Source organism: Exophiala viscosa, assembly GCF_022695815.1.
Source record: "Exophiala viscosa unplaced genomic scaffold EDD37scaffold_18, whole genome shotgun sequence".
NCBI classification, from domain to species: Eukaryota; Fungi; Ascomycota; class Eurotiomycetes; order Chaetothyriales; family Herpotrichiellaceae; genus Exophiala; species Exophiala viscosa.
In genome coordinates, this window is record NW_026944370.1 from 220,735 (window position 1) to 241,444 (window position 20,710).

The 20,710-nt window shown below is 51.4% G+C and overlaps 9 protein-coding genes across 9 annotated transcripts; 7 read left to right on the top strand and 2 right to left on the bottom strand.

Moving 5' to 3' along the window:
• Nucleotides 1–137: 137 nt before the first annotated feature.
• EDD37DRAFT_675897 (major facilitator superfamily domain-containing protein) lies at nucleotides 138–2,506 on the top strand (the record flags this gene model as incomplete). Its single annotated transcript, XM_062819551.1, has 11 exons — nucleotides 138–152; nucleotides 422–665; nucleotides 717–804; nucleotides 855–987; nucleotides 1,045–1,248; nucleotides 1,278–1,337; nucleotides 1,385–1,502; nucleotides 1,553–1,896; nucleotides 1,954–1,991; nucleotides 2,019–2,030; nucleotides 2,084–2,506. 11 exons carry the CDS (start codon nucleotides 138–140, stop codon nucleotides 2,259–2,261), a joined length of 1,434 nt encoding a protein of 477 aa, XP_062665286.1. The 3' UTR covers nucleotides 2,262–2,506.
• Nucleotides 2,507–2,540: 34 nt separating this feature from the next.
• On the bottom strand, nucleotides 2,541–5,219 carry EDD37DRAFT_643706 (sugar transporter-like protein). The gene is made up of 7 exons (XM_062817446.1): nucleotides 4,535–5,219; nucleotides 4,356–4,475; nucleotides 4,238–4,303; nucleotides 4,085–4,184; nucleotides 3,393–4,034; nucleotides 3,043–3,342; nucleotides 2,541–2,994 (listed from the first exon to the last, which is right to left on the bottom strand). The coding sequence occupies exons 1-7, from the start codon at nucleotides 4,723–4,725 to the stop codon at nucleotides 2,752–2,754; spliced, it is 1,662 nt and encodes a 553-aa protein (XP_062665287.1). The 5' UTR covers nucleotides 4,726–5,219; the 3' UTR covers nucleotides 2,541–2,751.
• A 384-nt stretch (nucleotides 5,220–5,603) lies between these two features.
• Nucleotides 5,604–7,792, top strand: EDD37DRAFT_571342 (general amidase; the record flags this gene model as incomplete). Its single annotated transcript, XM_062814324.1, has 9 exons — nucleotides 5,604–5,894; nucleotides 5,948–5,992; nucleotides 6,046–6,333; nucleotides 6,391–6,532; nucleotides 6,582–6,833; nucleotides 6,881–6,992; nucleotides 7,071–7,409; nucleotides 7,458–7,609; nucleotides 7,659–7,792. The coding sequence occupies 9 exons, from the start codon at nucleotides 5,604–5,606 to the stop codon at nucleotides 7,790–7,792; spliced, it is 1,755 nt and encodes a 584-aa protein (XP_062665288.1).
• A 697-nt stretch (nucleotides 7,793–8,489) lies between these two features.
• On the top strand, nucleotides 8,490–10,129 carry EDD37DRAFT_643734 (uncharacterized protein). The gene has a single exon (XM_062817447.1). The coding sequence runs from the start codon at nucleotides 8,827–8,829 to the stop codon at nucleotides 10,063–10,065; it is 1,239 nt and encodes a 412-aa protein (XP_062665289.1). The 5' UTR covers nucleotides 8,490–8,826; the 3' UTR covers nucleotides 10,066–10,129.
• A 426-nt stretch (nucleotides 10,130–10,555) lies between these two features.
• On the top strand, nucleotides 10,556–12,174 carry EDD37DRAFT_216655 (pyridoxal phosphate-dependent transferase). The gene is made up of 3 exons (XM_062810349.1): nucleotides 10,556–10,758; nucleotides 10,811–11,495; nucleotides 11,831–12,174. Exons 1-3 carry the CDS (start codon nucleotides 10,633–10,635, stop codon nucleotides 12,091–12,093), a joined length of 1,074 nt encoding a protein of 357 aa, XP_062665290.1. The 5' UTR covers nucleotides 10,556–10,632; the 3' UTR covers nucleotides 12,094–12,174.
• A 741-nt stretch (nucleotides 12,175–12,915) lies between these two features.
• EDD37DRAFT_643736 (RmlC-like cupin domain-containing protein) lies at nucleotides 12,916–13,825 on the top strand. The gene has a single exon (XM_062817448.1). It carries the CDS (start codon nucleotides 13,043–13,045, stop codon nucleotides 13,577–13,579), a length of 537 nt encoding a protein of 178 aa, XP_062665291.1. The 5' UTR covers nucleotides 12,916–13,042; the 3' UTR covers nucleotides 13,580–13,825.
• A 566-nt stretch (nucleotides 13,826–14,391) lies between these two features.
• EDD37DRAFT_654862 (zinc finger protein-domain-containing protein) lies at nucleotides 14,392–15,402 on the top strand (the record flags this gene model as incomplete). The annotated part of the gene is made up of 1 exon (XM_062818720.1): nucleotides 14,392–15,402. The coding sequence occupies one exon, from the start codon at nucleotides 14,392–14,394 to the stop codon at nucleotides 15,400–15,402; it is 1,011 nt and encodes a 336-aa protein (XP_062665292.1).
• A 280-nt stretch (nucleotides 15,403–15,682) lies between these two features.
• EDD37DRAFT_689083 (allantoin transporter) lies at nucleotides 15,683–18,147 on the bottom strand. The gene is made up of 7 exons (XM_062819971.1): nucleotides 17,746–18,147; nucleotides 17,220–17,691; nucleotides 16,979–17,158; nucleotides 16,640–16,922; nucleotides 16,481–16,582; nucleotides 16,360–16,424; nucleotides 15,683–16,296 (listed from the first exon to the last, which is right to left on the bottom strand). Exons 1-7 carry the CDS (start codon nucleotides 17,886–17,888, stop codon nucleotides 15,826–15,828), a joined length of 1,716 nt encoding a protein of 571 aa, XP_062665293.1. The 5' UTR covers nucleotides 17,889–18,147; the 3' UTR covers nucleotides 15,683–15,825.
• A 668-nt stretch (nucleotides 18,148–18,815) lies between these two features.
• EDD37DRAFT_660359 (uncharacterized protein) lies at nucleotides 18,816–20,469 on the top strand (the record flags this gene model as incomplete). The annotated part of the gene is made up of 4 exons (XM_062819101.1): nucleotides 18,816–19,056; nucleotides 19,106–19,847; nucleotides 19,900–19,965; nucleotides 20,019–20,469. The coding sequence occupies 4 exons, from the start codon at nucleotides 18,816–18,818 to the stop codon at nucleotides 20,467–20,469; spliced, it is 1,500 nt and encodes a 499-aa protein (XP_062665294.1).
• Nucleotides 20,470–20,710: the final 241 nt, after the last annotated feature.

The following is a 20,710-nucleotide window of genomic DNA, read 5'->3' on the forward strand; positions in this document are numbered from 1 at the left end:
GTTCGACCTCATCTCCGTCAAAATTGATAATAGGCTTCACTGTGCGGATCGAGGACCTGATCGCGGCACTATATCTACTAGTATCCTCAAAGAACTTGGAATCGAAGATGTGGGCAGAGTTCTGTTGAAGCATCTCCATGTACGCCGGACACGTCTGAGGCATACTAGTACTAGTATTTTGGTAACACCTAAGATCACAATCAAAGTTAGCCTAGAGTTTCAAGACACAACACAACCAAACGAAGCATTTTGCCATACCTGAACACTCTCCTGCCATTACGCGACCACAAATCGTCCCACACTGGAGGAGGATACGTATTCGCCCACACTGTCGACCAGCCACTGGTTATAGTAAGTAGTTCAAAGCCAGATCGACTTTATAACTTCCCCCTTTCTCGGCCCTCCTAAGCAGCGCCGCCAGCACGCCTACCGTCCCCGCAATGCCAGTCATATAGTCGCTGTTGGGGAATACCGGTGTTACCGGTTCCCCATTCTCCAGTCCCAAGGCGAGAAACTCGTCCGAAAGATTGATTTGGTCATCCTCCCTTTGATCGTCGTCAACTACATATTTTTTTACGTTGACAAGACAACACTCTCATACGCTGCCATCTTCGGTGTTACGGAAGACCTCCATCTCCATGGGAAGCAATACAGTTGGCTTAGCAGTATGCCACAGAGTGGGCTGACGCTCGACATCTATGACTGACTGCCAGCAGGTCTTTTCTACTTTGGATTCCTGGCCTGGTCACTACCAACCAACCTGCTTATGCAGAGGCTTCCTTTGGGCAAATATCTTGGATTCAAGTACGATATTTGCGGTGTTCCACAACAAGACATGCTAACTGTGCCGCCAGTATCTTCCTTTGGGGTTTCTTCCTCATGCTACAGTCGTCGGCCAAGAGTTTCACCACCCTTGGAGTCCTTCGAGCATTAGCAGGTGCTGCAGAAGCCTGCTCGGACCCGAGTTTCATCCTAATCACGTCCATGGTACAGTATGTTCAAAAACGAAGAACAGTTCGTAGGTTGTTGCTGATGACTCTGCAGTGGTACACGCGAAATGAACAGCCTCAAAAACTGGGACTCTGGTATTCAGCCATTGGTGCTGGAATAGCCATCGGAGGGCTCCTCGGCTACGGCATCGGGCACATCAAAGGCTCCTTGCCATCCTGGAAGTATGAGTTCCTCATCATCGGGGCTCTATGCAGCACCTGGGGTATCATGGTCTTCATCTTCATGCCCGACAACATTGTCAAAGCTCGGTTTTTGACTCAGAGAAGAAAATGGCAATTGAAAGACTAAAGGAGAATCAAACTGGCATGGAGAACAATCATTTTAAAGTGACACCCCTTAACTCTCAATTACGACCATGCTAACGCGACCGCAGCTTTATCAAGTCTGGGAGGCGTTGATGGACCCAAAGACACGGCTTCTCATGTTCTTCAACATGACGACCTGTATCCCCAATGGCGGCATATCAAATTTTGGTACCCTCATTGTCAAAGGTACAGCACGCATCGATCTGACGGTCAGCCAAATGCTAACGTACTACCAGGTTTCGGCTTCTCAACTCTTATCACGACGATCATGCAAATTCCATATGGCGTGTTGATCATACTCTTCATCCTGGGCTGCATGCGGTTGAACAAGCTCTTTCCCAACAACAATCGCTGCCTGTTGATCATTCTGTTCACCATTCCTAACATCATCGGCGCGTTTGGCATGCGCTACGTCGCACACGATCACAAAGCCGGACGATACATCTGTTATCTGCTTACTGCCGGTTACAATGCTTCATATTGTATGATTTTGTCCCTGCAAATCGCCAATACCGCAGGCCACACGAAGAAAATCGTCACAAGCGGAGTGGCATTCCTGGGCTATAGCGCCGGGAATATCGTAAGCCGTTCATTCCCCGCGCAACATGGCCTGTTGGTGTCTAATGAGTGTTTATAGGCTGGACCGTTCATCTACAAAGCAAGTCAAGCGCCAACGTACTAGTACTCTCTCGGAATGTGGAGTATGATCGTATGGTATGTAGACCTTTCATATTGACCAGGTTATAAGCCAGGCTAACGACCACAAGTCATCTTGCTCAGATCGTCGCGATCTGCCTCTGGCGTTTCCTGATGAGCTTCGAGAATCGACGCCGCGACAAGATCCAAGCAGCGCAGGAAGGTGGACTCGCAGCTCGCGATCTTGATGCGACAGCCTTTGGAGATCTCACGGACCGTGAAAACATGAACTTTAGGTATATCTATTAGGCTCGTGGTGATCCAAGGGAAATGAATATCGACAATTGCAGTGCAGTCTAACAGCGCCGTACGACGACTGAATGAATATCATTTGCCAAGAGTGACACGGTGTGACTGGCTCGAAAGGTTGCTGGAAAAAAGATATTGACTAGAGCCTTGATTGCTACAATGCTAAGAGAATGCCACTATCTCTGGAGAATCGACTTGGACAAGTGGGATGAATGGTCTAGCCTACTGCATGTGGCAAACGCTCTTCCAACGACGTGAAGAGAAATCGCTGATCTGATCAAATTCCTCATTCAACAGCTCAAAGAGGGAACAAGAGATGATAGTATATCAGCACGGATATATATAATAACATTACTTGCGTAGCCACAGTAGCCATCAAGATTAAGTACAATCACTAATGACCAACACTCCACGTAAGCGCTGAGACCTCAGCACAGTTCCTCTATCGATGTCGCCAGCCTCATCCCACACGATCACACTAACCATCCGCCTAGAACATTTGCCGATTTCTCATTTCGATAGGCAGGAAGCACATGACAAAAGAAGAGAGCCAGATACCACCGGCACCGAGCCAGAGAATACCTGCGCTATTCTCGCCAATGTACTTCTGGCCAGCGAAGGGTGCCACGATACCAGCAAGACGACCTAGACAGGAGAGCATACCGCTTGCGCTAGCACGGTAGGTTGTGTCGAACATTTCGGGCGCAGATGCGTAAAGCACCGCATTAAAGTACTGAGAATTGTCAGCTCAACAATATATAGGAAATTGGGATGAACTTACAGTCTGCATGATATACTCAAGAGCATTGAGGCCAACATAACCGGCAGTGGTCCTGACCTGGGTGTACATAGCCATGGACAAGCCCTGTAGAGCGGCAGAAATGACGAGCGACCACTTTCTGCCCACAAGGGGTAGCTGGACGGAGAAGAGGGCGATGATAGCACCGATAACACCTGGCAAGTAGATGTAGACATACTCGCGGTACGTGTCGGTGACTGTAGTCTGGCCGCTTGACACATTGTTTCTGAGCAGAACGATAGGGAGGAAGGACCCGGCGAGGTTGAAGGACCAGTAGTCACCCTGAGAGCGTCAGCATGCCATCAATATTGGGGTGTCGGTGCTACACTTACCATGTATGCCAGAGCAAGAAGGATAAAGGTGACACATTCGAGCTTGTTGAGGAAGAGTCCACGGAGGAAACCAACACTCTTGAATGTGCGCATAACGACATCCTTAGCGCTGGAGCCCGGGGCTTTGTAGGTAGAACCAACACGCATGGTACGGTCGACCTCATGGAAGTCCTCGACAGTCAAGGTCGGCTCAGGTGTACCGTTGTACTTGGCGATCCTGTGGAGGACATCGATAGCCTCCTGCTCACGGCCTTTGCCAAGGAGGAACTTTGGCGATTCGTGAAACCTGAAGACAAAAAATCGAAGAAAGAATACAGCGAGGGTCATAACTCCAATGATGATAACCTCGTATCTCCAGCCCATGTTGCTCGAGGTGGTGCAGCACGACGTACCCTTCGTGACGGTACTGCAGGCAGGTAGGTCTACGTTGCATCGGTACTTGGCCGCAGTACCGTAGGCGATGGCGGACGCCACGACAACACCAACAGGCTGCCAGAGACTTAGCAGCGATACAAGGTTTCGTCGGTTCTGTGGCAGAAATTCGAGTGCAATAGTCGCGTCGATGGGGATGTTGCCGCCTAGACCAATGCAACACAGGAAATAAATCCCGCAGACCGCGCCATAGTTAGTCTTGCTCGCAGCCTGCCAATAGTGAGTAATGGTCATGCAACATGGAAAAGTAGGGAACGTACCAAGAGCATGCCGAAAATAGAGGTGATGAGGCAGGAGAGGTTGAAGGCCCACTTGCGTCCAAAAATGTCGCTGATGATACCGAACGAGAAAGCGCCGATGCTGCACAAGGGGGTGTCAGCTGAAATCAAGGGACACAGACGACGGATGCTTACGCAAGACCTGCGTTGGCGCAGCTGAAGATAAGACCTTCCTTGCCATCTGGGACGTTCATCTCCTGGCTGAGAACGGTGAGCAAAACCGCCTTTTGATCAAGGCTGACGCCGGACTCACTATATGGCACTGGCCGTTAATCCTACGCCCTGCGCCCAGGCCAAGTCGAGGAAGTATCCAAATCCACAAAGGAGCCAGATGCACTTCTGGTATTTCCCGAAGCCCATTTTGTCGATTTCACTGAGTAAAGAGTCAGTCTCGGATATGGAACATGTAGCATTGACAAGCCCAAGACTCACCCATTAATCAAGGCGGCCTTGCGCTCAAAGGGGGTGAGATCATGGGAGGCAGTGCCCTTGAGCATGTCTGCCACTGTGAGGTGGACATTCTTCTCGGGCGCAACCACTTGAACATCATCCTCAGTGTCGGGGTAGTTGGCCTTGTCCTCGAATACAGGCTTCTCGGACACGGGTTCGTTGGGTGTAGACATTGTGAAAGATGGAAAGTTTGACAGATTCGCAACTGTGTTTCAATGCTGATGAAAGTATAGTGGATGTAGAAGTTGCGATGTTCTGCAACTGATTATATATATGCCTGCATGAGCATATCCCAAGACATGCATTGCGCCAGGTCAACACCTGGTGTGATCTAGATCGTGACATAGCCTGATAACACCTATCGCAGCCCACAACGTCTGTCCTTCGATTCAGCCATCGGCTTAACCTATCAGTCTTCGGAGAACCCGGGCGACGTGAGTTTCACACAATGCATCCACTTTTGTTCCCTTTTGGGAACGCTCAATGGACTTTCGCATCGTCGATTCACATCTGGACCTTTCTAATCGCGATTTTGGATTCGTAAGTTCGTTGAAACAGGAGTAGTTCAACGAGTGGTGGAAGTGAAAGAGATATGCTGCTTATGAGCAATTTCCATTTTGAGTAAGAGGAAACATGAAAAGGGGAGATAAGGCGCCGAGCCTGTTTCCAGAGAATGTGGCATGGTCTGACCGCTCTTGCTCCTCGAGGCCAGATAAATACTATCCCGTATTGTCATCCTGGAGTCCTTTGCACGTAACCGTATAGCCTTGGCCTTTGACAGAAGGGCAGATCTTCGTCTGGACCGTATAGCCCTACTATCTTGCTGTCAAGGCACCCACTGTCGCGAACTTACTGGACTTTGCACTTAACGCTTCGATATACTGCCCGTCAGACGGTGGCCCTTTTTCCGGGCAAAAGTTTCGTCGCTTATCTTTCGAGCCATCCGTGACTCCTATGCGTGCAAGGCTTCCGCACCCATGTGCGACCTTTCAAAAACGAGACTTTTTCAGCCTCGCAGCGACTGAACGCTCGCCTCGTGTTGTAATCCATCATGCCCGGTACCATCCATTACAGTACCACTCCTTTTCACGACCTTCATCTAGCCCTGCCAAAAGACATTCCGCCGTGGAAAAGGATTGCACAAGCCAAACGAGCGAGTCGGGATGCGGCCATACCCCTAGAATGGCGGTTGCATCCGCATCAAGTCCCACAAGACCGTCTCAATGTCATCGACGTTCCTGTCGAGAGCGGTATCTTGACAGCGAGAGAGCTGGCGATGACAGAAGACGATGCAGTTGCCCTGGTACAGAAGCTCGTCAATCGAGAATACAGCTCGTATGAAGTGGGTCGACGGTCATGCATGGTCACTGAAATGATGCTGATTCTTTTATACAGGTCACCCTAGCGTTCTGTAAGCGAGCAGCAATCGCGCAGCAGCTTGTACGCATCGTTATGTGAAGAACCATACGAAGTCAAACCTAATTCCTGGACAGGTAAACTGCCTCACCGAGGTCTTCTTCGAAAGAGCACTGGAAGCTGCTCAACGCCTAGACGCCGAGTATGCAGCATCCGATGTGACACGTGGTCCGCTTCACGGACTCCCGGTCTCCCTCAAAGACTGCTTTCACATCTCAGGCACAGACGCTACAATTGGCTACACTGCTCTGGCAAACCAACCGACATCGCATCACGAGGAGTCAGAGATCACGAGGATCATGCGGGAAAGCGGAGCAATACTGTTCTGCAAAACCAACGTTCCTGTAGCACTCATGGCCGGCGAGGTGAGCTATAATGTGTAAGCCGGACGAAGAAATACGAGACATTGACCGATGCGACAGACTTATAACGCAATCTATGGCTACACATCAAACCCTTACAATCGGAATCTTTCCAGTGGTGGCTCGTCAGGTGGTGAGAGTGCACTGTTGGCCTTGAGAGGAGCCCCTCTCGGTGTCGGCACAGATGTAGGAGGATCTGTCCGTACGTCGCTCGCTATACAGGTCATAAGCCCGTTACTGACGTTCTATAGGGATACCAGCCTCCTTCTGTGGCCTCTACTCACTCAAGCCTTCTTTCGGCCGATTCCCCACCTATGGCCTCCGAGATGGTCTCGAGGGTCAAGAGGCGGTGCGAAACTCGGTCGGGCCCATGGCGAGGTCATTGAAAGCTGTTGAGTTGTGGAGTAAGGCAGTGGTCCAGAGTGAGCCATGGATAGCCGCTGATCATGATTGTCTCCCTATTCCATGGCGCAAGGTAGAGGTGCCACAGAAGCTCTGTTTTGGTCGGTGCCACGCCCCCAACGAAAGTCTCATAGTGCTGACTATGTAGGCATCCTGCTTGATGACGGTATAGTCAAGCCTCTGCCTCCCGTCACCCGGGCTCTACTCCACACAAAGGCAGCCCTAGAAGCCGCAGGACATACCGTTATTGAGTTCTGCATGTAAGTTAGACCGGCCCCGCGTGCAATCCGTCCATCCAACGTCCCGATCAAGACTCCCGCAGAGTAGCTGACGCGGAGAGTTTCTAGAGACGAGCCCCTATTCATTGACTCCCTTAAGTTTGCGCTATACCGTTCAGCTGCCGCACAGCTGCTGGGCACCACACTTGCCAGAACTCAGGAACCATGGCCACGGGGATATGCGATGCTCGAGGCGATGGTGCAGAAGAAAATCCTTACAACCGAGGAACTCGTTAACGGACCTGCAACCGTGTCTGACCTCTGGGAGGCACAGGCCAAACGAACGGAGTATGCCAAGCGGCTACAGAAGGCGTGGACTGACACCAAAGGCAGGAGCGGTATAGGGAGGGAGATGGACGCGCTATTGATGCCATGCACTCCATGGCCAGCGTCCCCGAAGTAAGTCTGACCGTCTGCCCGTCATTGTAGCCGTTCTGAGACTTGCAGATACGGATTTACATACGACAACTACACTAGTCTGTGGAACGTGCTCGATTATTGTGCGACAACTGTGCCCGTGTGTAACGTCTCATCTGTCAAGGACGTGAAGCCAGAGTATCAGGGCCGGAACGAGATCGAAAAGAAGATCTGGGATGACTGTAGGTTTGGATCGTGCTCAATTCCGTGCGGCAGGCTGAAAATACGCAGATTCCCCTGAAGCGGTGGTGGGATGTCCCGTCTCTATACAACTTGTTGGACGGAGACTTCATGAAGAGTATCTGTTGGGGGTGACCAAGGTCTGCGATGGAGCGTTGAGGTCTGTCGGTGACATTCCATGTTAGTCGCGACTTTAAGGCCCGGAAGGCATCAAATGCAAGGTGCTAGGGCCTAGAGGGAAGCCTGAAGTCATTGACACACTTGTAACCTCGCAGCACTCCAGTCCCATTCATATGCCAGTAAAAAAGAGTGATATCGGTACCGAGATACTGAGAACAATATCATCGATATACCGTTGTAGCGCACTCGGCATAACGATATGTCTGGGAAGCGGAAACCCACGGGGTGGAATTAGCTGGAAGATCGCAGCAAATGAGTTGTTGTCGTCGCAAAAGGCTGTCAAAATGTCTGGAAGTTCATATTGTTGTCTAACCAACGACTTACCGTTGTAGCCTTCAAATTTAAATCGATGTTGTTCCGCTTCGGGAATGCGAAGTTCTGGTCAAACATCGTAAGTGGCGTTCGCCCTTGATATGAGGTCTCTCACAACCGAATAGTATAGTCTTTACTGGTTCGCTGTCAAGGCACGCACTGGGTGTCAACTTGCTGGACTTCGGACTTACATTGTCAACGCACTCCCTGTTGGAGGCGTGCCACTTTTTTTTGCGAAAGAGGCTCGTCTTGTGCCTGGACTTGTTGAATTTTGCGTCCCTGGATTGCTCATAATATCCGATTGGCTGTAAACCTTCCGAGAATCGCCTTGCTGCCGCGTGGCTTTGACGTCCCTAATCTTTCTTATCTCTATTGACTGCGTCTTCTGGCGATCGAGATCGGGTTCTCCATTGGGAAACTTCGGTAATAGTGGCGTCCAAATCGTCTTTCACCGGCTTTCCCTATGCTGCCGAAGATAACGCTGATGGCTGGGATACGAGGGTCTCCGGGCTGCAGAACCGTTGTGACCCATTACGGCTCCCCGGGCACGCCTAGTACCTGACAGGCGATGATCTACAACCGGAAAAACCGCCGTGCATGCTTGCTCAGCTTTGATAAGGCCGACTTTACTGCACGCTGAGAGATTCTAACTTCATCCTTTGACGCTGCTTTTCACGCAGCCGATAACATTGGCCAACTTTTGACTTGCCCCGCAACTACTATCATCATGTCTTCCATGGAACCAAATAAGCCGCAGCCGCCTGTCGACGGCGAGGCTGACCAGAGTAACGGCTATCATGTCGTCGAAGAACCGCAATCTTCCGGCGCCAGCAGCGCCGATGACCAAAGTTTTTCTCCGACGTCCAAAATGATGGCTACAGCACTTCAGGTGGAGCGAAATGACTATGTCGACCTGGTGCCCACCAAAAGGAAGCGGGTGCACTCGATGGAGGGGTTTGACGATATCTACACCGACATAGTCGACTATATCATACGATGTACGCACAAGATCTGGGACGAACGTGACATCGGTTTGATCTACACGCACTATACTCATAATTGCGTATTGTACGGCACCATGGGGACCATCTACGACCGAGAGTCCGTGGTGCGAGATACGATTCAACGACTCGTGTCGTTTCCGGAGCGGCGTGGTATGGCAACCCAGGTGCTGTGGAATGGTGACGACAAGCAAGGCTTCTACACTTCACATCTTGTGACCGGTTCAGGCCGGCACACGCAATTTGGTCATTGGGGTCCCGCGACTGGAAGAACGTATGTGTCTCGCACGATTGCCGACTGCATGATTTATCGAAACAAAATCTATCGCGAATGGGTCGTGTCCGACAATATGGCCATCGTGAAGCAATTAGGATTGGACCCTAACACGTTCGCCTATGATGCTGCCAAAACCCTGTTCGACAAGGGGCTCGAGGCCGTCGACATTGGCGAAGATCGGCGACTGCCTGGCCAGGCGCCCCCTGAAGTTGAGGCTGACACCTCGATTGCACATAACGAAATCGAGGTCGAGACCTTGAAATGGCTATACGAGGTATTCAACCGCCGCATGTTTGGCCGTATCACGAAAGTGTACAGTCCCAATTGCCAATACCATGGACCGAAGATGATCGAGCTCTATGGACCCGCCGCTGTTCTGCATCAGCATCTCGGTCTCTTAGGGTCCATTCCCGATGCCGGATACTTCCCACAGCATATCTGTTCCAATCCTTGCGAGGAAGGCGGTGTCAAGGTCGCGGTCCGCTGGGTCATGGAAGGCCACCACTTGGGATATGGCATTCTCTCGGAGCTGGGAAAACCAACTGGTCAACGACTCCAGATCATGGGTATGACGCACTATCACTATAAGAATGGCCGAATCGTTGATGAGTGGAATGTGTACTGCGAGCTGTCTTTACTTATGCAGATCAAGCTCGGCGAGTTGGCTCAAAAGGCGAAGAAGCCATAGATTTGAAGAGTAATACTGGCTCAGATATGCAGATAGGAGGAATGTGATGTCTGACCCATCTGAACATGTTTTGCATTTCCCCCAGACAGTAGTGTTCTTTCACAGTTGATCCCCAGAAAAGTCAACTACCTGACCTCGTTCTGCACTCCAAAAACTTCGAAGCGCCGCCGTCATGTCATGCTTTGACATCTACTTATCCACATCGGGAAAGCAATTCCTCCTTTCACAATTAAAGCCTGGGCATCGTCCCTTCGGAAGCCAGGGTCTCCTGCCATGTGGCCCTCTTGCCCATTGCAGTCAGGGTTTGTCGGTGCTGGACTCATCGGCCCAGCCGATAATTGTGGACGGCAGCGACCCTGAAGTCCATGAAGACTCTGGGGAACCGACGAATGTATTAGGTCATCGACGGAGATTACCTCAATTGATTGGTTCTTGAGAAGGGACGCCGTCCACACTGATCTGGAGAAGTTGGACTTCTTCGTCTTCAATTCTCGTAGCAACATTGATACTTCGAGAGCATCTCACTGATCTCACTGTACACTGATCTCCAGCACTTGCATTCTCAACATGTCGCCCTCTCGCACTGACGACCACCCCGATACCAACCTTCTTTACCGGTCTCTACACGACCAAGAGCCTGAGTTAGTCGTGGGCGCGAAGGGTGCCTACTTATGGCTTGATGATGGGAGGAAAGTATGGCTTGTCTTCATCTCTCTCAAATTTACCCGCTAAGCATCGCCTTTAGATTCTCGATGCTTGCGCTGGTGCAGCCGTGGCATCGATCGGACACGGTGACCAGCGAGTGGTTGCGGCTGTCACGAAGCAGATGACCCAGCTTTCTTACCACCACACTTCCCGCCTCACGAATCGTGCGGCTGAGGCTTTGGCCCACAAACTTGTCGGTCACCGACCAGGTGGACTGTCGCACGCAGTGTTCTTGTCTTCAGGCTCCGAGGCCAACGAGTCGGCCATCAAACTCGCTCGCCAATACTGGGTAGAGGTCGGTGAGCCAGAACGCGTTCACATCATCAGTAGAAACGGCTCATACCACGGCAACAGTATTGGATGTGTCTCGCTAACTGGTATTCCTAACCGGAGGAAACACTTCTTGCCGCTTCTTATGCCACATACTTCCCAAATATCCCCGTGCTACTCCTATCGATACCAGAAAGAAGGCGAGTCAGACGCCGAGTACGCGGAGCGATGTGCAGCAGAGCTCGAGCAGGAGATTCTGCGGGTAGGAGAGGGCAAGGTCGCGGCCTTCTATGCAGAAACGATTGTTGGAGCCTCGGCAGGCAACATCGTGCCAGTCCCAGGCTACTTTGAGGCCATTCGCCGGGTGTGTGACAAGTATGGAGTCCTGCTAGTGCTTGATGAGGTGATGTGCGGTATGGGCAGGACCGGAAAGATGCATTGTTGGGAGTGGGAAGGTGAGTCGCTTGATTCACGTACCCAGCAAGCCTTTCTCCAGAAAAAGTGGCACCATCTGGCGGGGAGTACTCCGATGATATAAGTCCATGGTGCAGCAAATTCGCAAGAGCGAGTGCCTTGAACGTAAGTTAGTACCACTGGATGGTAGAGCTGATGCGCTTCCTCCTGCCAACGATCAATGCTATATCGTTGTGGGCGAAAGGCTCCTGGACGACAAGAAGGAACGGTATCTATTTGAACCTGAAGAGCGACAACGGTCACACGGTGCCACTTTTCTGGAAACAGGCTTGCCAGCTCATCACACTCGCGAACTGACACGTTTTTCCTATTCTAGGCGTAACACCTGACATCCAGACGATTGGAAAAGGGCTCAACGGTGGATACCAGGCTCTTTCAGCTGTTCTGATCTCCGAGAAGGTCATCGCAGTCCTTCGGAACGGAAGTGGAAGTTTTACCAATGGCCAAACGTTCCAAAGCCATCCTTCGGCCGCTGCTGCTGGACTTGCTGTCCAGACCATTTTCGAATCGGACAATGTGATTGAGAACTGCGCCAAGAGGGGCAAAGAGGTAAGACCGCCATCCTACAGTACTTACTAAGCTAACGGGGTTGTTCCCAGCTCACAGCTGCCTTGGAGAAGGCGGTCGGCAGCCATCCCAATGTCGGCGACATCAGGGGTCGTGGGTTGTTTCAGTCTATTGAATTCGTCGCGGATCGCAAAACCAAATCGACCTTCCCAATTAATGTCCCACTTTCCAACATGCTCAACGATGCCATTTTTGAGCGCGGCACGCTGGTTTACTCCGGCTTTGGCAAGGGCACGGCGGACGGGGTGCGCGGTGACCACATTCTGCTCTCACCTCCGCTCAATATCACGTCTGACCAGGTTGATGAGATGGTGCATGCAGTCAAGGCTGGAATTGAGGAAGTCTTCTCTCGCCCTGAGGTGGTCAAAGCTGCCGCGTTGGCCGAGCCGTGGGTGCTGTGAGAGTCGAGAAGCAGGAACTATCATAGAGGAATTTTACCAGATTCATATCCCTAGAATTCATTGGGTCTTAAGACCAAGTCCGATTTGACATTATGCATGTAGCATGATTTATCTGCAAGGAGGAATGATACTGTAGGCCAGGCCGGGAAGCGTTTCCTTCAGCAACTGGACTTCTCCCGTACAGGTCGTAGTATGATCCCTGTAGCGCAGTGCCCAAGGACGCAGTGTGATGCAATATCTGCCATCTGGAGTGATGGAAACAACCACGGAGTTCAACGCTTACCCTTCCAGGCCGATGGCGGCGTAGGGTGCCCCGATTATCACTTGACGGCATCCCGACTGTGGGAAGGGCGTTGTCATAAAATATTTGATGCGGGGTCACGGCAAGGTCGCCTCGATCTGATGGGTCTGAAAGCCGAAGATTGTAAATCTCTTTGTCTGTAGAGGTCGAACGTATAGTTACTTATAATGCAAAGATAAGCAGAGCATCCTGAAAACTACACTATTCGACGAAGCCAGCGTAACCGAGAGCCAAACCTACATACAGCATTACCGAAGCCATGGCACCCTCACGGCCAACGGACCTTTCGGCCGTTCCATACTCTGGGCCGCCCTTGTACAAAGTGCCCGAAGACCTCGTTGTTCCCAACGTCCTGGACATCGACAACGTCGACGAACGCCTCTGGGTCCCTCAGGCCAAAGATGTGTGGTTCCGACCATTGATCTTCTCAGTCTCGCAAGGATACTTCGTCAATTTACTGCGCGTGCGCAAATCCGGCATTCTCTCACGACATCGACACGCAGGGCCTGTCCACGCGACAGTGTTGAGGGGGCGATGGCACTACCTTGAGCACGAATGGTGGGCGGAGGAGGGCAGCTATGCTTTCGAGCCACCTGGGGACATCCATACCCTCGAAGTTCCTGAAGGAGTGACGGAAATGGTCACACTGTTCCACGTTACTGGCGCATATATCTACGTGGACCCTCAAGGCAAGCCAGAGGCCATCGAGGATGTTTTCTCCAAGATTGATCTGGCTCGCGCGCATTTCGAGAAGATCGGTTTGGGGGCGGATTATGTTGATCGGTTCATTCGATAGTCATGCTGGAATTTGTGTTTTAAAGGGAAGGAGAAGAAAAAAGTGTGTCCACATTTGCCGGCGATAAACCTCATCTAAACCTTGGCACCAGTTAAGGGCCTCTTAGGGTGATGGCGCCTAATTTGCCGCTTTACTCGGGAATCAACTTAGGGCACCTCCCTGGGTCAACTTCGGGTCAGGCCAAGCGAAGAGTGCGACTCTTCATTACCTCAAGTACTTAATTTAACCACTGCTTCACCTCCTCAACCTCTCGATGAATTTGCTGGACGTTATACACATCACAATAAAAGATGCCTAGAAGCATACATTAATCGAGAAGACACGGGCCCGATCACCTGCTGGTTTCAGACCTACAGTATGCAGAGTTTTATCTCAAGGGGACATTTCTGCCCAAGTCTTCGCAGTCTCAAAGCTGTCTCGCCTAGCCACTTTGATGCCATTTTGTGCTTATGGCAGCGAATATGCACGCTCACCGTTCACTCTGTGAGTCACTGGTAGGGAGAAGTGAGGGTCAACTATCCTCGATTACTGGCCTGAGAGCTTTCCAGAGTAGTGGCAGCCAGTCAAACCTCCCAACCAGACTCCAGACGTCGTTGAACCAAAGGGTCTTCGAAGCGAATCTCCTGTCTTAGTTTTTTGGCCGACTTTCAGTCTGAATGCCAGAGTATTTAATGAAGATAGATGAATCACTCCCAGTCGCCTGAAACATTCACATTCTAGCAATCACATTCACAACCACAATACTAATACCAATACACATTAGTATTTTCCAACCAGCATTACCAACTTCACAAGAGCTGCACTCTCTCAACATGACATCCCCCATCCAGCAAGAATGCACCTCTACCGAATTCCGCGAAATAGGCCACGGTAATTGCGGATCTGTATGGGCAGCAGAGGGAAGCACGATAGCGATGAAAAGAGAGGATGGATGTAAATGGCGGTCTCTTCTCAATGACTACAACATGCATAGACTCGTGCTCGAGACAGCTTTACAGGAAAGGCTCGGCGTGTGTGCCCCACGATGGCCGAAGTTTATCAAGAACGACGACCAAAACTGGTGGGACATGAATCTCGCGAGATTTCGCACCGGCTACACTGCCTGCAACGTGCTCTGCTCGGAACGCATACCACCACTGCCGCAGGACGTGAGGGATCGCCTCATTGACAGATACTGTCCACCCGCATCAATTGCGACCATAAAGGCCGAGGACTCCAACAGAGACTGCTTGGTACGACCCTACCTAGGCCGTCGAAAATTCCAGATCGAGGCCCGGACAGCACCAATACTTCAGCGTTTCTCCATGCGCAACTACCCCTTACACCTCAATAAGGCAGAGGACCTCCAGCTCCCGATTCTGGAGTACGCACATGCCATGGCTGAGACACTCGCCATGATGCACTGGGTTGCGAATATCGACGCCAATGATATCGAGTTTGTGCTCGGTGCCGTTCCAACGCAAAAAGAAATCGCCCACAACGTGTACTCACACGAAATCTTCGGAATTCATGCTCTATGGGTCCTGGACTTTGACTGCTGCAAGCCGCTGACCATGGACGACGCCGGCATCGAGCAAGCTGCTGAAGCGTTCATGAGGAACGACCCTTACTTCCCACGCCCCACAATCAACGAACAATCCCCGGACAATACCCTGTGGATTGAGTTCCGAGACCGATACCTCGAATGCAGTCACGAGCCTGTCACTGGTTTCGGCGGAAACTTCCTCAGCTTACCCGAGAAATTCATTGAACGCGTTGTGGAAAAAATACATGAACGTCATCAAAGAGCACATAGAGAAAGCTTGTTGGCCGTGGAAGTATAGACCATCTTCCAGCGGACACTAATATCGATCTACTGCCGGAACGACCACTCCGATTCATAACTTGAACACCAGCTCCTCACGCCGTTGCCACAGTGACGCAAGAACACGACAAGCCTGTGTCCAGAAAAAGTGGCACCGTCTGACAGGGAGTACATCGACGATATATATTGAAGTTCTGCAGGTTCGCAACAATGGGTAGGTGCCTTGACAACAAGCCAGTGGGGATACACGATAGAGCTGATGACCTCCTTTCTGACAACGCACAAAGCTCTGTCGTTGTGTGCGAAGAACTTCGAGACGACAATAAGAAACAGTACCTATTTGCACCTGAGGAGCGACACTGGTCAGACCGTGCCACTTTTCTGGAAACAGGTTTGACGACCAGACATCAAGAAAGCACATCCCACTACTCCGAGCTCTCTTTCAGACCTTCTCACTGCCAACAACATTGCTCACAGAGACGACACTCGTTCCATCCGACGCTCGGTCTTCAGGATCGCGACCAGTGGTCATACCAGATTCAATTGGCATCTCACCGTCAAAATAGCCTTCTGTTTCCGCGAGGCTTTCAAACCCGCTTGGTGCACCCTCGTAGCCCATCGGGAGCACTTTGGCCGGCAACACGCGATTGATGGCTAAGTAAAAGGTGATAGCCACCGCAAAGCATATCACCCATCCAGTCTGGTACATGTGTATCGCGGCTTCGGCAACCCACGTAGGATGGTACGCACCGACCAGGCCTGGGATACCAAAAGCTGCGGCGGAAGTCCAGCACGCAAGTGCTTTCAGATTCCAGCCTTTGGTGTAGTAGTACAGCGATCCAGGAGCCGGGTTGAACAGCGAGGGTGTATGGATGTTGCCGCGCTTGATGAAGAAGTAGTCGATCATGATGATCTAGCAGGTGTTAGCCTAGGCTCCTCTTCAAGGGTCTTCATAACAGAGATGGTTGACACTTACGCCACAGATCGGCGAGATAAAGATATTGTAGCTGCCCAAGAAAGTCAAGAAGCCGGAGCCGCTGGCTGTGACAGAAGAGTCAGTGATCGGCCTTGGAATGATCGACTTGATGCAAACTTACTTAGTAGCTTCCATGGCACAATTGCCAGGGACATAATACCGCAGAACATTTGGCCTCGGACGATAGTGAAGTACTTGGGCAACAATCCCGTTACATCGGCACCTGAGCAGCATCGTTAGCCAGACATCTTCATCTTGTTGAGGATAGGGGATTGCATACCGAACGGGATAGCATTGCAGCCGATATTGACACCCAACACAGACAAGGCGAATCCCATCGCCGCAAAGAAACATCCCGCTCGCGCGGCAGGACCCCAGAAGCGGTCCAGGATAGCATTGAGCAAGTCCCACTGGTTCCAATATGCTTCGCCGAATTTTCCTTGTACAGCTGCGGTTGCGCCGATACCGAAGAAGAAGATCAACGTCTTGCTGGCGAAAATCGATGACGCTTGCCGCCACCCGGCATCTTTGGGTCGTCTGGTATATCGGGTCAGGTCAGGTTGCTGGAAGGGAAAGTCAGTCGTCATTTGTCAACCCGTATTAACGTAGGTGTTCTTACATTGACAAGAAGGGCAGACGTCACGCCCAAGCAACTGTTGATGCCGTTGAGCATGGCCCAACCCAGGGCACCACCGTGGACCTGCGTTGCCCCGAGTGTGTTCACTCTGATGCCGCCGCCGTAGCTGACGCACCAGGCAAATGTTCCTAGACAAGCGAGAGGACAAAAGATTGACTCAGCCTGCGACGTCGTTAGCAATCAGGCAGAATCACTTCGTCCAGGGCTCAAAGAGCGAACTAACAGCGAATAGGTACTTGATCTTGGTCGGATGCACAGCCTGGAACGGCAACTCAATCATCCAGAAGAGGAAGAAAGCCAAGAGATCTCTCGAGCTGATCCCGGCGCTGGCGGGCATATGGTTCGGCATGTTTTCCCAGGAGTTTCCAAAAATGCATCTGAATATGACACTCAAGTGCTGCGAGCCGAAGTACGTTTGCACGCCGAACCAGATGATGGCGACCACCGCCCGGATCCAGACGAAGAAGTAGTGCCCGTACATACCAAAGACACTCCGGGCGAGCACTGGATAGCCAATGTGGTACCTTGCACCAGGCCGTCCTAAGGCGAGCGCCACGGTCGACGAGATGAGATTGGCCAACATGCAAGCAATCAACGCTTGCCACCAGTTCAGACCGACTGCGATGAGGCTGGCGCCGTTGGACCACTGGCTGGAGTTGAAGGCATTGCCCCACCAGTAGCTAGTCAGGGATATCCTGTTGTGCAGGTCAGTATGGGTCATTGAGAATAACGATGTGGTGGAAGCTCACCAAGACCATGTACGTGCTTCCTTTGGCGTGGGTGCAAGATCCTTGTTAATCCATTGAGAAGCAGGATCGGTCTCGGTACCAGTGGTCAGCGCCAACTTCCACTCTTTGCTGGTTTTAGGCACATGGATGTTCATAGTCCTCATGATTGCAACGTGTGAGATAACCTTGCCTGATTTCCAATCAAAGTGGCTAGAAAAGAAGTGCTGGTTCGGGCTTCTGAGGATCGTGAGAGACTTCTCACAGTCCAGGGAGTGGCGATAGCATGACCTTTATATACACAAAGACTACACACCTCTCGTCGTAAAGATATGCTGAATGCATGATACGCACATGTTAAATATGCTCGGAAGGGTCCGCATTGCATAACATGATAAAGAATGTGAGTGTCTTGAAAGCGAGGTCAGACAGGCAGTCAGGAGTGTTATCACGAAGATTTAGCGATAGCGGACTGGTCCGACAATAGAAGAAATTGATTGGTTGCGATACATTGTGCAAATCTGCAGACGAGCAGCGTCAAGCCTCTTTCCAGAAAAAGTGGCACCGTCTGACGGTTGTTGCTCTTCAGGTGCAAATAGACATTGCCCCTTGGTGTCAGTCCAGAGTCCTGCGCACACAAGAATATACCTTTTCACTTGACGGGGGTGAAGACCTTCAGCTCCATCGTACAGCGCTACAGTCTTGCCGTCAAGGCGCCCGCTATTGTGAAAGTGCTTGACTTCGAACTTATATTGTCGATGTACGCCCTGTCAGACGGTGCCACTTTTTCTGGAAACAGGGTCGACGTCTTATCACGGCCAGTTCCCTCGGACTGGCGCGATTGTGGATCACGCTTCGTGGTGGCCGCAACCTTCGACTTGCAGAAGTTCTCTCAGCAGCCATCGCATTCAGAAGGACCTCTTCGATTTCAAGTTAGCTGTATTGGTGTGTAGTCGTCGTCTCTACCTTATCATGGCTTGAGCCTGTAATCTTTGGACCACAAGCCTGTTCGTATCGGCACTTTTTCTTGCATTGTGACTCGAATCTCCGGATTGCTTCGAGCTCCCACTATGGGAGACTTGGGGAACTTCGACATGCAGACATTGGATGTAATACTGCGAGACGCCTTTGTCAACGGAGCATTTGTATGCGATATCGGCATCAAGCATGGGCTGATTGCTACGCTGGGTTCCAATCTGGTCGCTTCGCAGGACACAGACATCATCGATTGCGAAGGTGCCATCGTGACTCCAGGTGGCATAGATGGTCATGTGCATCTGGCCCAGGACAAATCGCCGCGAGCACAGGAAGCCGGATACCAGTGTGCCGACACCAGTGAGTTGGCCATGACTCCTAGCGGGAAAGTCTACTAACTTCAGCACAGTTGAGACGGGGACGCGCAGTGCTGTTGCAGGAGGCACCACCACAGTGCTTTTGTTTGCCGAGCAGTCGCGAGGAGAGTCGCTTCGAGCAAAGGTCGAGGCCTACCACGATTTGGCGCAACAACAAGGCTCGTACGCAGACTATGGCTTCCATGCCATCGTAACAGACCCCACGCCAAAAGTGCTCGAGGAGGAACTTCCGATCCTGGCTCGTGAAGGCATAATGAGCATCAAACTGTTCCTGACGTACAAGCACATGAGGATATCCGACAAGGACTTTCTTCGTGCTCTGCACAAAGCACGAGAACTCGGCATGGTAGCGTTGGTCCATGCTGAGAATGGTGACCTTGTCGACTTTTTTACGGAACAGCTCGAGGCTCAAGGCCTGACGGATCCGCTGTACAAAGCTGTTGCCCACCCGGCGGCTGCCGAAGCAGAAGCTACCAATCGCGCTATAACGTTCTCCTCGGTTATGGACACGCCGCTGTTGATTGTACACGTCTCCGTGCCGGAGTCAACCGAAGTCATCAGGAAAGCCCAGTCACAGTTGAAGCCAGTGTTCGCGGAGACCTGTCCACAGTACTTACTGCTGGGGAAATCCAACTTGGCGCAGGAGCACTTTTGTGGTGCAAAATTCATATGCTCGCCACCACTGAGAAGCGACCCAAATGACGTGGAAGCCATTTGGAGAGGACTCGTCAATGGGACGTTTACAATATTCTCTTCTGACCATTGTCCTTATAGGTGAGCAGGTTACGTCGGTGGTTCTTGGACACTCTGACCCTTGTTCGCGTAGGTTCACTGGTCCAAATGGTAAGCAGTTAGGGCTTTCTCAGGCAGATAACGGCAATCCTAATGGCATGTGAGTGCAGCCCTATTCGTATTATTCGTATCAAAACTTAACAGCTGTCCCAGGTTCACGAAAATTCCTAATGGCCTTCCTGGCGTCGAGACCCGACTCCCGCTACTCTTCTCTGAAGGTGTGTTAAGACGGCGATGTATCGACGTGAAGCGCTTCGTAGAATTGACCTCGGAGAACCCTGCAAAGTTGTACGGGCTGTATCCGAAGAAAGGCGCTATCCAAGTCGGTTCGGATGCGGACCTGGTCATATGGCATCATGCGTTCACTCCAAGGCGGCTGGTCCACAACAGAGACTTGCATGACGGCTGTGATTACTCGCCATACGAGGGGATTGAGTTTCTGAACTGGCCCAAGATGACACTCTTGCGTGGCAAAGTCGTATTCAAGGATGGTCGAATCGTGGGTGATAGTCGGTATGGTCGGTTTGTTCCTCGCAAAGGATGCGGATTGCCTCTGACTAGACGAATGGCTGGAAAGTGGGATGTACTGCATGCAGCAGCCTAATTGCTACGGTGCTGCCATGTGTAAAAAAAGCGTCCATCAAGGCTGGGGTTTTCCGGAGTCATCCCTGCTTACCTGAGCCTTCCATGGCTTCTTGAATACCTTCACGACGTCTTTATTCTCGATCGAACCGTCCGGTATTTGGACTGCTACAATCCGGTTGCGGAAGTTGCGAGTGTCGCTACCTTCGCTGTGGCATACTGACAAGTACGCGTCCAATCATCAGGGGTGGACATACCGCTAA